The sequence below is a fragment of the Sceloporus occidentalis genome, unplaced genomic scaffold, assembly GCF_023333645.1.
Source record: "Sceloporus occidentalis isolate IW3139 unplaced genomic scaffold, rSceOcc1.0.p SCAF_14, whole genome shotgun sequence".
Lineage (NCBI taxonomy): Eukaryota > Metazoa > Chordata > Lepidosauria > Squamata > Phrynosomatidae > Sceloporus > Sceloporus occidentalis.
The window spans coordinates 17,416,703-17,432,045 of record NW_028316994.1 but is presented as its reverse complement, the minus strand read 5'-3'; the positions used below and the strand labels follow the sequence as shown (position 1 = coordinate 17,432,045).

Here is a 15,343-nt window from a genome sequence, read left to right as displayed (position 1 = left end):
ACCAATCATTCACAATGGTTCCTCTTTCTTTTCTCCAGGTGGTGCCATGTCGCCCAGCTATTCCCCAACATCTCCCGCCTACGAACCCCGCTCCCCTGGAGGGTATACACCACAGAGCCCCAGCTACAGCCCCACATCACCCTCCTACAGCCCAACCTCTCCTTCATACTCTCCTACTAGCCCCAATTACAGCCCCACCAGCCCCAGCTACAGCCCAACCTCACCCAGTTACTCTCCAACCAGCCCCAGCTATAGCCCAACCTCACCTAGCTACAGTCCTACCAGCCCCAGCTACAGCCCCACGTCACCAAGTTACTCTCCAACCAGTCCTAGCTACAGCCCAACATCACCCAGCTATAGCCCCACCAGCCCAAGCTACAGCCCAACATCACCCAGCTACAGCCCCACCAGCCCAAGCTATAGCCCAACATCGCCCAGTTACAGCCCCACCAGTCCCAGCTACAGTCCCACATCGCCCAGCTACAGCCCTACCAGCCCTAGCTACAGCCCAACAAGCCCCAATTACAGCCCAACGTCTCCAAATTATACCCCAACTTCTCCCAGTTACAGCCCCACCTCTCCCAGTTACAGTCCAACCTCTCCTAATTATACCCCAACATCTCCAAACTACAGCCCAACTTCCCCCAGCTATTCTCCAACCAGTCCTTCCTACAGCCCTACCTCGCCCAGCTATTCTCCCTCCAGCCCCCGCTATACCCCGCAGTCCCCTACTTACACCCCCTCTTCTCCCAGTTACAGCCCCAGTTCACCCAGCTACAGCCCAACCAGCCCCAAGTATACCCCCACCAGCCCATCCTACAGCCCAAGCTCCCCAGAATACACCCCAACATCCCCCAAGTACAGCCCAACCAGCCCCAAGTACAGCCCGACTTCTCCCAAGTACAGCCCGACTTCGCCTACCTACAGCCCCACCACACCCAAGTACAGCCCGACCAGCCCCACCTACTCTCCCACCTCACCCGTCTACACCCCGACTTCTCCGAAGTACAGTCCGACAAGTCCCACCTACTCGCCGACATCCCCCAAGTACAGCCCGACTTCTCCGACCTATTCGCCAACCTCTCCGAAAGGCTCCACCTACTCGCCAACCTCCCCGGGTTACAGCCCAACTTCGCCAACCTACAGCCTCACCAGCCCAGCCATCAGCCCAGACGACAGCGACGAAGAGAACTGAAAGCGGGGGGAGGCACCTATCGCTGCCCTGGAGAACGGTTGGGGTGTGATCTCTGGGTCATGCGCTTTGTGGTTTGAGGAAAAGATTGGAAACCGTTTGGGAGATGGGAAAATTTGCCTGAAATTTCTGTCACTTTCCTGGTTGGCCCCGGCTTTGACCAAGTGGGGCTGTGGGTGGGAATCTTATGTCACTGAGTCCCATCTCTCCCTCCGCCTGCATCCCCCCTTCCCCGGGTGGAAAAAGTTTTAGTCTCTGCTCTTCTTCATGTTTTGGTATTTTTATCTTTTAAAAAAAACTTGTAAATAATCATATAGACTACCTAATAAATCTGCAAATCAGGACCCTACAGGGTAAGCCCCTCATGCAGTGTGAAGGGGGTCGGACGCGCAACCTTTCACCCCAGTAAAACAGAGCCAAGTTTCTGATCTCGTAACTGTTCGGGAGGGGAGAAAAATGACATTTTGAAGCTATGATTACTTTGAGCATCGGTTTATCCTCTGTTGATTTCCTAGCTTCAGGTCTATAGTACACCTTTCCATGTCTGTTGAGAATTATTTATGTTAAAGACATACTAGAAGGTTTCTTGACTTAGGTGCATTATGTGTTCACTTTTTCTCTCTCCTTTGGTCTAATGAGAACGAAGCTCTTTTTTAAGAGGAGCTGTTTTTAACTATGAAAAAAACAACCTCTGGTCAGGATGGCTTGGTTTTCTTCTGTCCTGCCTGCGTCGCATGTTGAAAAGTTTGGAGTTGGCCCCTGGCCTTGTTTTCTCCGGTTCTGCTCAGGGCTGAGAGGAAGGGTGCCAGGCTACTTGTTCTGGACATGTTGGCAAGAGAGAAGAGCGGCCAGATCAGTTAAAAGCAATGTCGTTTCGTTGGGTGTTTGGAATTCTTGCTTTTTTCTCTGCACTCAAAATTGTAACTTTCTGAAGGAAAAAAAATAAAAACCTTTTTTACTAACTTTTGACCTTGTGTGCATTAATTCTGGGATGTTCTTTAAAAGCTTGGCAAGTCTCCTGCGCATCACAACAGAGCATTTCTTAACTTACAGAACTGGCTGCCATATTTGACAACTCCACAGAAAGTGGGGCTTCCACCTCAGGATGGATGTAACCTTTCAGTAGCCCGTCAAAGTCAGTAGCTGAACATTACAAATGGGAAAGTATAACAACAGCCAAAATCTACAAAACAGTGATACTTTTATTTGGCCAACCGGAATGAACAAAAATACGTGTTGCAAGCTTTTGAAGCTCCACTGCCTTCTTCCTCAGGCAAAAGTGATTTAAAAAATCACTCCCCTCATACAGGAGAGGAAAACTGATGCTAGTCACAAGCTTGTATTTTGTCAAGATGTTGTTGGTGTGTCGTTCTGTGTTGAGAGGGTGCAAAGGGATATCTGTATAGGCAGGCCCCTCTTCCTCCTGGCCTTGTGGCACTGGAAACCAAGCGCTGAAAAGCTCAGGAGATAGCATTTGAATTCTTTTGCCTAGCAGAAGGGGTTGTGACTTCAGAAGGGATGGAGATGTCTTGGATCTCAGAGGAAGTACCTTTTTGCATTGGTGACAGAATTCAAATTTTATCCCCTTTATTCCAAGGAGGTTTGCCATTGCCTTCCTCTGAAGCTGAGTGAAAGTGACTTGCCCACTGTCCCTCAAATGGATTTTTCCATGGCTGAGTGGATATTTGAACCCTATGATCAACATGTCTAGAGGTTGTGGTATGGTCAGCATTGTTACCTGTGCATTTCTGTAAGGGGGGGAGCAAAAACTATGGCCAAACAATCAAATCTATTAGATCCAATAAATCTCAAATAGAACGAAAAGGAATAAGAATGTTTTACAAATAATGTCACTGAGGAAGATATGGACAGGAATTGGTTTCAACCAAGGATAGGTGAAGTGAGGCTCTCCTACATATTGTTGGGTTGTACTTCCAGGATTGTTGACTTAGCAGTCCAACAAAGTTCAAAAAGGCTTGGTGATTCTCACCCCTTTAAACAGAAAAATTACTCATAAGTTCCAAGCAAATCCCTTCATGACTTCTTAATGTCGGGAACAGTCCAATAACCCACTCGGAAGCAGAGAGAGAGAAAACAGGAGCTCCAGAATTCATTGGTGGTTTTGGTCTAGAAAGGACTAGAACTGTATCAAGTTTCTGAAAGGTCTTGAAAGGTTTGCTCTCAACAATGTTGCCCCAAGTAAGCAGCAAATAGGAAAAGCAACCTTTTGAGGGATAGTCTCTTCCTCCTTGGGGTAGATTTTTGTTTTGCAAGCAGTTTAAATGATGCAAGTGTCCACCCAGTTGCTGTGTCTTGTATACCAGTTGGCTAGACACATTTTTAAAAACCAAGGTGGACACAAACGCCTGTGAAAAACATCTAGACAGAGGTATTAGTATTTGACATGCTCAACATGGGTTAGTGTGATGCAGCAGCCAAAAAAGCCAATGCAATTTTGGGATGCATCAAGAGAAGTATAATATCCAGAGGGAGAGAAGTTTTAGTGTCTGCTTTGGTCAGAACTGTCCTGGCACAGTGTCCAGCTGATATCAATAGTATCAGCAATCTGGAACATGTTCCAGATCAGGCTGACCAAGATGGCCAAAAGTCTGGAAACCAAGCCTTATGAGGAATGACCTACAGAAGTGGATATGTTTAACTTGGAGGAGAGGAGACTGGGAGGTGACATTATAGCTATCTAAACATCTGAAGGAATGTAACAGAGAAGATGGTGCCAGCTTCTTTTGTGCTGCTCCAGCTACTAGAACAATAATCAATGGATTAAAACTACAAGAAAAGCAATTTCACCTAAACATTAGGAAGAATTTATAAGACCGGTTCAGCAGTGGGCTAGAGAGGCTCAGAGGATGATGCTGCTTCTCTCCTTGGAGATGTTCAAGTTGGATGATAGTCCTTCAAGAGTGTTGCAGTTGTGCACTCCTACGTGGCAAGGGGTTGAAATAGATGACCTTTGCAAACCCCTCCAGCTCTCTATGATTTCTCTGCATGACAGAGATTTCATGCACATCTCACATTGCATATACTTTCTGGAAAACGCTTTGCTTTTGCCATTGAGCAGGCGGTTTGGAGCAAGCCTTAGCTTCTGCTGTAGTACCACTGCAAGCCATTGCTTCTGCGGTCTTCCCACTGTTGGATTTTTTGGGTCAAGAGAAAATGTCCTATTTTGAGGCACAAGGCTCAGACCGACAGAGGCTGATGGGAACAGCTGTGCGTCTCTTGTGACCGGGCCGAAAGGAGAAGTCGGAGGGAAGGATGGTGTGTTTTCTGTGAAAATCTGGACTTGTCTTCTTCGATGGAAGAGGAAGTGGGCAGGAAGGCTCTCCCACAACTGGGCAATGGAAGGAGACCGGAGGCGGCAAAGATATTTTTAGCAAGCAATTTGAGCTTCGACAACTTTTGTCCTGGGATAGTGGTGGAACTGTTGTTGCGTGCCTTCGAGCAATTTCCCGCTCATGGTGATCCTAAGGAGGCCCTGTTATGGAAAATTTCTTCAGAGGGGGTTTGCCATTGCCATCCTCTGAGGCTGAGAGAGCGTAACTTGCCTAAGGTCACCCAGTGGGTTTCCAAGGCTGAGCAGGGATTCAATCCCTGGTGTCCAGAGTGGTAGTCCAATGCTCAAACCATTACACCACACTCCCTAAATCCTCCAGGAAACCTTCACAATAGGATGTGATGTGGATGTTGGCTTCTGTGCCACCTCCTGTTGAACATAGTTTTGAAAAACACATCTTCCAATTGTCTGATTTGGAAGGGAGAGTCCCAGCTACAGTAATCCTCTGCTTTTAAAATGTCCCAGTTTCTCTCTCCTCCTCTTTGTCCTCAGCTTACTTCAATTGCTGCAACCTGAGTTCCATGTGCAAATGGGCTTTGCACTCCATTAACCCTGCAGATGAAGTCGAAGGCTTTCATGGCTGGCATCCATAGATTTTTGTGGGTTTTTTGGGCTATGTGGCCATGTTCTAGAAGAGTTTATTCCTAATGTTTCGTCAGCATCTTCAGAGCAACCCGAAGAACCCACAAAAAACAACCCATCAGGCCTTCTTAACTTGTGTGCTTTCTTGGGAATAAGAGTGCTGTGACTCTTTAAATGCTTAATGTGGCCTAAAGGCTTGCAGCCTGTTTCAAGAGATGCATGTACTCCTACCCCTCTCTATTGAAATTTGGCTGTCCTCTGTTGGAAACAGGAAGAAGGAGAAGGATGATGATGATGATTTCTCACCTGCCTCTCCCCATGGATCAAAGTGACTTCAGTTAACAACATTATTAACAACATCAGTTAAACTACATTAATTAAAACATGCAATAGTTTAAAAGGACAAGTAAGGTTTTTTGAGCGATTAGGCCATGGTCTAGAAGAGTTTTTTCCCTGACAAATTATAATATTCTTATCTCCCTACTGTTGCAAATATATATATATATACACACAAACACACACACACTATGAAAAGTTAGAAGAATTTTGCAACCTATATATACCATATAAAACCAATTAGAGAGTGCAGCATAGCACTATAAAGTGGTATATTAATGTAAATGCTATTGCTATATTCCTGTCTACTCTTGCAAATATATATATATATATATATATATACACACACACAGACACAGAGTATTCCTATCGCCCTACTCTGCTGTGTCTGTGTTTGTGTGTGTGTGTGTGTGTGTGTATACAGTGTGTATGTGTTGTTGCAGTTTCTAGTTAGTGGTTACCAATGGGACAAACTCCAGCAGAGCAGCACTCTTCCTTTGCATATATATATATATATAGAGAGAGAGAGAGAGAGACTCTGTGTGTGTGTGTGTGTGTGTGTGTGTGTGTATGCATGCAAAGGAAGAGTGTTATACAGTCCATTCCTAGCTCTCTGCTCTTGCGAAGGAAGAGTGTTGCTCAGCTGGAGTGTGTCCCATTGCTAACCAGAGGCTGCCACAAAACCACTCCAAGGTTGCAAAGAGGGATTTGCAAAACAGAAAAGGCAAGAAGGAAGGAGCTTTCAAACAGAGGGGAACAAACAGGCAAAAGGGGCCTGCGTTGGCCGGGAATCGAACCCGGGTCAACTGCTTGGAAGGCAGCTATGCTCACCACTATACCACCAACGCTGCTTGGCAAAAGCTGAGCTCCTGGGCGGCTGTAATGGCAGAACATTCCTGCTTTCTGCAGAGCAAAAAGTTGGAAGCAAGGGCCCAAGGGAGAAGAGGGAAAGCAACCTCTTTCCTTCCTCCTTTTCCTCGTTGCCCGCAAAACCCGCCTTTGCAACTGTCTGCAGCCTGAAAAGGATCTGGCAGCGGTGGGATTCGAACCCACGCCCCCGGAGGGACTGGAGCCTAAATCCAGCGCCTTAGACCGCTCGGCCACGCTACCTCCGCCGGGGCTTCCGGGGACCCAGCCGGGACATTGGGGCAAGACAGTTAGCTAGGCTCCAGAGAGAGAGAGAGAATCCGCTTTGAGCCCGGATTTAACTGCCAGGCTCCAGGAAGTGGCAGGCAGGCAGGCAGTCCTCACAACTGACCTTTCCAGCCTGGCCACTGTTTGCTGGGGATTCTGGGATTTCTAGTCCATAAAATAACTTTTGCCGCTTGGTTACTTTTGCCTTGGGGGATTCTGGGATTTGTAGTCCATAAAAAAAAAGAAGTTTTCCATCATGGCCGCTGCTGGCTGAGAGATCTTGGGATTTCTAGTCCATGAAACAACTTTTCCAGGATGGACAGCATTGGCTGGGGGATTCTGGGGGTTGCAGTCCATAAAACTCTTTCCACCTTGGCCACTTGGCTGAGTGTGTGTGTGTGTGTGTGTGTATATCTGGACTACATCTTCCAGAATATATATGTGTATATATGTATGCGTGTTATCTGTATATAGTAATTTAGCCACCAACCCCCATTTGCTGGGGAATCTGGGCCTTGCAGTCTGTGTCCGCTGAGGATTCTGGTATTTGTAGTCCAGGGCCCTCCCTTGCCTTGGGTTCCTCTGGGAGCAGTAACCCAGAAAAGCAACTTTCCCATCCTCGGTTTTTTAGTGACTCGGGTTCGATTCCTGGCCAGCCGAAGGGAAGATGCCTTTCTTTCCCTTTCCTTTGGGGTCCCATCAAACTGGGAGGAAACTGGATGTAATTTGTTCTTGGACCCTTCAGCTCCAGGCAGAGAGAGAAAGAGAGAGAAAGAAAGAAATCCACATTTCGCACTCAATGCACTAGTTTGTAATATATATATATATATATATATATATATATGACTGACTCTGTGAAAAGATTTCACCGATGTTTTCAGAGCCCAGAGCTTGGAAAAGTCAGCATCCCTGGCAAGAGCCAGGGAAGGCCCCATTCACACTACAAAATAACCCAGTTTGGAAACCGGGTTATTTCCCCGTCCTTCAGATTGCACCAATTCCACTCACTCAGTGCAGTTTGCGGAGGGAGCAACCGAAAAGCCCCTTTAAACTGGTCCATTTGGCACCGGATCCCTTAGCAGTCCTTTTTAAAAGAACCACCACAATCCACATCTCCCAAAGTGTGAGCAAGTGATCAGATCGATTCAGATCACGCAGCCGCCATTTGGGAAACAGAGGCACCTCCATTTTGATCTGGAACGGTGGCAAATGGGAACTTTGGACCAGGTTTAAATGCCGAGGAGAGATCCGCTGCTTTGAAACGTAGTGGGAATGGTGAATCAGTTTTGAATCAGTTCACAGATGTGCATCTCTCAGTGCAAAAAATGTAAGTGTGACTAAGATTCAAAGACATAGCTGTGTTAGTCTGTAGACTCAGTATGCAGAGAGATCTTGGAGCACCTTTGAGACTCACTGAAAAAAGAAGTTGGCAGCAGGATGAGTCAACAGTGCGGTGCGGCAGCTAACAAGGTGATTCTAGGCTGCATCAATAGAAGTATAGTGTCTAGCTCAAGGGAAGTCATAGTGCCACTCTATTCTGCCTTGGTCAGGCCCCACCTGGAATATTGTGTCCAGTTCTGGGCACCACAATTCAAAAAGGATGTTGAGAAAGTGGAGCCATGTGTCCAAAGGAGGGAGACTAAAATGGTGAAAGGTCTGGAAACCATGAAGCCCTATGAGGAAGGACTCAGGGAGCTGGGGATGTTTAGCCTGGAGAAGAGAAGGTTAAGAGGGGATAGGAGAGCCCTGTTTAAATATTTGAAGGGAGGTCATATTGAGGAGGGAGCAAGCTTGTTTTCTGCTGCTCCAGAGACTAGGACCCCGAGCAATGGATGCAAGCTGCAGGAAAAGAGATTCCACCTCAACATTAGGAGGAACTTGCTGACAGTAAGGGCTGTTCAACAGTGGAACAAACTCCTTCCTCGGAGTGTAGCTGAGTCTCCTTCTTTGGAGGTCTTTAAGAAGAGGCTGGATGGCCATCTGTCAGGGATGCTTTGAGAGAGTTCCTGCATGGACTGGATGGCCCTTGCGGTCGCTTCCAACTCTATGATTCTATGATTCTAGGAGATTTCCTAGACGTCAGCCTATTTCCTCAGATGCTTTTGGTGGCGTGGAAGCCGAGGATGGACCTATGTCTGGTATGTGAGGATGTCCATTCCAATACGAAGATATAGCTGTGTTCGTCTGTGGAATCAAATTCAGAATCCTTTGGGTGTGGAGATAATGTTAATGTTAATAATCATTGTATTTTGTGTTTAAAATGCCCACTTAAACGCTGCCAGGATGAGGCCTGCTGGAAATGGGGAGCCGAAGGAAGTGGCAAGTCCAGCTTTAAGGATGGTGGTTGGTGGGCAAAGACAGAGAAGGCCCTGGGTCTGGAAAGGAGTGGCAAGACCAGTGAAGCCCAGCCAGCCCCCTTTATGCATTGGAGCTTGTGGCCCGGGAAGGGAGAGCCTCCCTGGGCTGGCCCAGTCTATCTGAGCCCTCAGTTCCTCGTGTCCCAGCCTTCCCCCTCTTCCTGGGGTCTGAGCAGATGATCTTAGGGGGACCCTTCTCCCCCAGCTGAGAGCTTTTTGAATCCCTCCCTCTCTTGCCAGGGATGCTGGAGCAGGTGGCCAAGGCACAGGGCCCGAGAGTTGGGAGAGACCCCAAGAAGGGCCCTGACTCAGTCCAGGCCCCTTCGGCCATGCAGGAACTCTCCATCATCAGAACACCCCCAAGCTAAGGCCGTCGAGACTCTGCTTGAGGACCTGCATCCCTCTGCCCTTACTCTCAGGAAGGCCCTCCTGGCCTTTGAGCTGGGGTCTCTTTTGCTCTGGCCCTCCTCCTCCTCCTTCTTCTTCTCCAGGGCCCTGCTCTCCCCTCTTGCCCTTGGCTTCTCCAGGCTCAATGTCCCCAGCAGCAGTTCCCTCAGCGAGCCTCCCTGGGCGGGCGCAGTCTATCTGGGCCTGCGGTGCTGTCCCTCCTCCTCCTGCTGCTGCTGCTCCTCCTGCTGCTCCTCCTCCTGCTGCTGCTGCCGGGAGAGCGAGCGAGCGAGCGAGAGGGCGGCGGGCGGGCGGGCCTTGGCTTCCTGCTGCCTGGCTGCTGGGGCTGGTTCTCTTCTTGTTCTGGGGGCGATGGGGAGGCATCAGCCTCAGCCTCACCGGCGCCGTCCCCGTGCGGAGCCCCCCTCGCGGCTGGCGCTGCTGGCGCTGCTGGCGCTGGCCTCGGGCTCGGCGCTGCTGCTGGCCTCGCTCAGCCTCCTCTTGGCCGCCTGGCCCCGAGCCGCCTCCTCCTCCTCCTCCTCCTCCTCCTCCGCCCGGCCCCTGCTGCAGCCCCAACCCGACGGGGCCCTCCTCCTCGGACCCGGGCACCAGGTGAGCCCCAGAGGCAGCCCTGCAAGGCTCAAGGGGAATCAGCCCCGCCGCCAGGAGCCCTTGTGGGCAAGGCACACTCTCTCAGCCTCACACAAGCTATGGGCAGCTATAGGGCTTTTTTTTGGGGGGGGGGGAGGTTCAGCCGATGAAGAGGCTTTTTCATCAGCCTTTCAGCCTTGTTCTGGAAGAGTTTGGTCCTGGCTGGCATCTCAGAGACCGCTGCCATGGAAGAGAGTGGGCTGTGTCTGTGGGGGGGGGGGGGGTGTATATCTATCTACACACACACACACCCCTGTGTGACCCTGGGGAGGGAGGAGCGGTGCCCCTGCTAACCGGAGTCTTCTTCGGCTGTTGAATGCAAGGCCTGCGGAGGGGCTCCATTGGTTGAAGCTCTTTTGTGGGTTGTTCAGGCTCTGAGGCCCTTCGGAAAGAGACCTTTCTTCTCCAGCATCTCTGGCTGCCATCTTCAGAGAATGCTGCCATGGAAGTGTATATATATATATATATATATATATATATAGAGAGAGAGAGAGAGAGAGAGAGAGAGAGAGAGAGAGAGAGATGGTTCCCTGTGAATCGGCTGGCAAGGCCTTCAGAGGGGGGTCCACTTCCTTAATGACCCCCCTTTGACCCGGGATGCTTTTCATTTGCCTTTTCTGGGTCCTGATTTTGGTGTTTTCCAGGACCAGGAGCCAAACTTTCAGGGTTTCTTGGTTCCTGTTGAAGTTGTCCAGATGCTGGTGAAACATCTGGAAGAAAGTCAGAGCAGAGCTGAGAAGGAAATGAAAGGCTGTCTTTTAGGGAGGACTATAGCTCCTAAAGAGATAGAGGGGGGGGGTGAACCTTGAGGGCTCTGGAGACCAGGGTTCAAACTCCAGCTCAGCCGTGGAGACCCACCAGTCACACTCTCTCAGCCTCAGAGGAGGGCAGGGATGGGCAACACACTATGGACACACACACACACACACACACACACACTTGGGCCAGCCAGCCAGGCAAGTAAGAGCAAAGTTCGGAAGAAAATATTGTTAGGGGGTGGGGACTATAACTCCCAGAGTGGTGCAGTGCTTTGAGCCTTGGGACACACTGGAGACTAGGGTTCGAATTCCATCTCAGCCATGGAAACCCACTGGGTGACCCTTGAGCAAATCACACTCTCTCAGCCTCAGAGGAAGGCAATGATGGCAAACCTCCTTTGAAGAAACTTGCCAAGGAAACCCTAGGATAGGGCCTTGGAGGCACACAATATACACACACAGAGAGAGCAACCCCCCCCCCACTAGCAGATAGACCCCAGGAACAGAAATGCACAGTTGTTGTGGTTCTTGTTGTGTTGGTGGTGGTTGTGTGCCTACAAGCTCCTTCTGGCTATCCTAAGGCAAACCTTTCATTGGTTTTCTTGGCAAGGTCAGTTGGAAAGGGTCAGCCAAGGCAAACCTGTCGCTGGCTTTCCTAGCAGGACTGGTCCAGAGGGCAGTTTGCCTTCACCTGAGGCTGAGAGAGTGGACTCACTGTGGGAGTCCCCACAGAGAGAGTGGGGCCAGTGAGTTTCCATGACTTATGGCCACCCAATGGCAAACTTGTGGCTAGTTTCCTTTGCCAGGGTGGGTCAGAGAGGGTCACCTAAGGCAAGCCTGTCCCTGGTTTTCATGGCAAGATACGTCCAGAGGGGGTTTGCCTTTGCCTTCTTCTCAGGCCGAGAGAGTGTGACTCACCCAAGGGTTTGCAGGGTTTATGGTGAGCATAAGGCAAAACTATCAATGGTTTTCATGGCAAGATTGGGTCAGAGGGGGTTTGCCTTTGCCTTCTCCGGAGGGTGAGAGAGTGTAACTCAGTCAAGGTTTTCCAGGGTTTATGGCGGGCCTAAGGCAAAACTATCACTGGTTTTTGTGGCAAGATTTGTTCCGGGGGGGGGGGGGGGTTGCCTTTACCTCCCTTGGAGGCTGAGAGAATGTAATTCACTCAAACTCCCATTGGCTGTGCAGGGATTCGAACCCTGGACTCCAGAGTTGCAGTCTAATGCTCAAACCACAGCATCCTGCTGGCTCTTAACACACTGTATTAAGAGCCAAAACATCAAGGAATTTTGGGTACACAAAAGCCTAGAAACACACTTTATCAATAGACAAATAACTCCACAAGTCTGGACCCCTGGGAATTAGAACGGATCTTAATAAATAGCTAAGTAATCCCACCCATTTTGAAAGCCAGGGACTAGAAACCCACTTCCTAAATAGCCCCCTCATCCCACAAATCTGGAGCACAGGGACAAGAAACAGATTTGTATTATTAGCCAAGTAATCTGACAGGTTTGGAACCCCAAAGACTAGAAATGGACTCAATCAATCAATCAATCAATCAATCAATCCATACATCAATGATCTTATTTATATCCTGCCTTTTCTGCACAGTGGGAGTCGAGGCGGTCCAACAGTAAATAATAATGGCCAAATAGTCCTCCAGATTGTGGGCCTCAGGGACTAGAAATGCACTTTATAAAAATAGTCGCACAAGAATCCCACATTTTTTGGACCCTAGAGACCAGAAATGAGTGTTATAAATAGACAAATAATCCAGATGTCGGCTCCAAACACGCAAGAGGGAGGAACGATTGTTGGTTTGGTGGAAACAGAACAGCCAGCGCACACACATCCTTCCCTCGCACACAGACTCACACAAACACACACACACTCACATATGCCCACACGGTCTGTTCAGGGTAAACAGAACCTGCTGGGTCAGAGATAAAGTTGTATCCAACTAGCAAAGTATATTTATAGAGCAAGTTGTAAACAGTGTGGTTTGGGAAGCCATGCGCTAGAAGGTGGCGCAGGCTGCCAATTGTCCAGAGCTCAGAGGAAAGTATGCAAGGGAGAAGTGTGGCCCCATTGTTAGCCACCTTTCTGGTCTGGGTACTTTTAGGACCTGTTGTGGGTGGCTAGTGCTGTACTGGTGACATTTTTGTTGTGTAACTTCAAGTCACTTCTGATTTATGGCAACCTTAAGGTGAAGCTATTATAGGATTTTCTTGGCAAGATTTGTTCAGAGGTTTGCCATTGCTTCCTCTGAGCCTGAGAGAGTATGACTTGGTTGAGGTCACCCATTGGGTTTCCATGGCCAAGCAGGGATTTGAACTCTGATCTCTAGATTCCTAGACCAGCACTCAAACCACTATGCCACACTGCGGCTACTGGTCAAAGCCAGGCTGGCTGTAGCCCCCAAATAGGTTTACTGGGCTTTATATGGCAGATCAAACAGCAGACATCAAAGGTATACCTACCCCTGGTGCCATGACCAATTGACTTGGGAAAATGCCCACAAAAATGATGAAAATCTTGTATGGCACCTTCAAGGTGCCCACATCTTGCCATTGATTGCAGTCTATAAAAGCATATGCCAGATAAATTTGGGCACATCAAAGGTGCCATGACTTTCTCCGTGCACTGGGACAAAATTCTTACTTTAGTGGATGCACAATGCTACACACACACACACAGAGAGCGCCAAGGAAAATGGGAATGGTGTGCCACATCCCAATCTCCACACTGGTCAAGCCGCACATAACCACTGGATACTTATTATGGCCTTTGGTAGTGGGCAGAACGGTTTCCGCAAAATACTTTAAATAGTTTTAAGTGGGTCCCTTTTCCCGCTCCCGCTCCTGTGCCTTTGACCACTGCATGACAGACTGAAGTTCAACAGGTGCAGCATTGCCTCAGCAAAGCAGCACAACAATGCGTAAAGATGGGATTTGCAAGAAAAGTCACAGCATGAAAGTTGGAGATGCTCCTTTTGAGTGTTGTATTTAAAAAGACAGAATTAATATACAGGCACAGCTCAGTTGACAAAGTGACACTGAAGCTCCTTTTTACATTGGCCCCTTTCCTCCTCATCCTCTGGCTAATTAGAAGTTTTCTTTAGCAGCATCAGCATTGGGGGAGGATGAAGGAGGGAGAAACAGACTTTCAGCGCTTGGTTTCAGCAGCACATTTGCAATAAACAGTGCAATAAAACAGGCCAAGTCTCCCCTATCTGGAATTCCAAGATCCGAAATATTCTAGAATCCAAAACCTTTTTTTCCTTTATGGCTGAGATAGTGCCACCTTTGCTTTCTAATGGGTCGGTATACACAAACTTTGTTTCATGCACAAAAGCATTCACAATATTGTGAAATTAGCCTCCAGCCCAGGAGGATACAAGGATGTAATTCTTCACAGATTTTGTTCTTGAAGGAAGCAGTGAGTAATTTTAGGACAGGCTAATCCAAAACTCAAAATGGTCCCCCCAGGTGGCTGTGATCCTGCCTTATTTGCTTTCCGACAGTTCAGTGGACACCAACTTCGTTTCATGCACAAAAGTATACAAAATATTGGGTATAACATCATCTTCCGGCTCTGCGTATAAGGTGTATACGAAACATTTATGAACTTCACATTTCAACTTGGGTCCCGTCTCTAAGAGATCTCATGATGCAAATGCAAATATTCCAAAATCTGAAAAACTCCAAAATTCAAAACACTCCTGGTCCCAAGCATTTCAGAGAAGGGAGATTCAGCCTATATTTTCTCCCATGCATGGCTTACTCTAAAGGCTTAGGGTAGGCCTTGTGTTTCATTCATGCCTGCATCCTTCGCCATGCAAACTGATTTAAATATATGTATTGCAAATGGTTCGAATGTGAGTTTTGTGTTGCTGCCTGAGGAAGGAAGTGAGCTTGAAAAGGTTGCTAAAGAGAGATCCAGCAGACCCATGGCCTGAGGTCAGTGCAGATGTTGGGCGTGGGAGTCCGTTCAGGGAGGAGTGGGATGATCTCAAGAGGACCCTTCTTTCTCAGGTGGAAGATCAGTGGCTTGGCTGTGGCCACCCAAGTGAGAGAAGGAGTTGGCTGAGAGCTCAGCCCCACAGTTTGCCAGGACAACATGCTTTAAGAGACCTTTCTGCTCCTCTGCATTTTGTGGTTTTTATGGGCTACAGATCTCAGAATCCTAGCAATCAGAATGCTGGGAGATGCTGTCTACAAAAAGCCACCCCTCCACTGTTGTTGTTGTTGTTGTTGTTGTTGTTGTTGTTGTTATTATTGTTATTATTATTATACTTTATTTATATAATGCTGTAGATTTACACAGTGCTGTACATACAAACAATAAAATCAATAAAGATGAAACCTGCCAATGGCGTACATTCTACGAAATACATATAAGACAATAGATAATAATACAAGATAGAATTAGATGAAATAAGCAGGCAACAGATTAAGAACATCAAATATCAAATCAAACAGAATATCAGATAACAATCGGATAAACAGTCACACAATGCCTGGAAACACTTCCCTGAACAATATAGTCTTCGACTCGGTTTTGAAACTGGTTAAAGAAGGGATGACCCTTT

General features: G+C 48.1%; 1 protein-coding gene and 2 non-coding genes across 3 annotated transcripts in view; 1 reads left to right on the top strand and 2 right to left on the bottom strand.

Moving 5' to 3' along the window:
- The window catches only part of POLR2A (RNA polymerase II subunit A), a 30,432-nt gene extending 28,278 nt beyond the window's left edge, over nucleotides 1-2,154 (top strand). The window contains exon 29 of the mRNA XM_089481090.1: nucleotides 39-2,154. Within this exon, the coding sequence (XP_089337216.1) occupies nucleotides 39-1,195 (1,157 nt within the window). The 3' untranslated portion in view covers nucleotides 1,196-2,154. The remainder of the gene's footprint in view (nucleotides 1-38) is intronic.
- A 4,084-nt stretch (nucleotides 2,155-6,238) lies between these two features.
- Nucleotides 6,239-6,310, bottom strand: TRNAG-UCC (transfer RNA glycine (anticodon UCC)). The gene has a single exon. It is a non-coding gene; the product is annotated as a tRNA-Gly (tRNA).
- A 180-nt stretch (nucleotides 6,311-6,490) lies between these two features.
- On the bottom strand, nucleotides 6,491-6,572 carry TRNAL-UAG (transfer RNA leucine (anticodon UAG)). Its single transcript has one exon. It is a non-coding gene; the product is annotated as a tRNA-Leu (tRNA).
- Nucleotides 6,573-15,343: the final 8,771 nt, after the last annotated feature.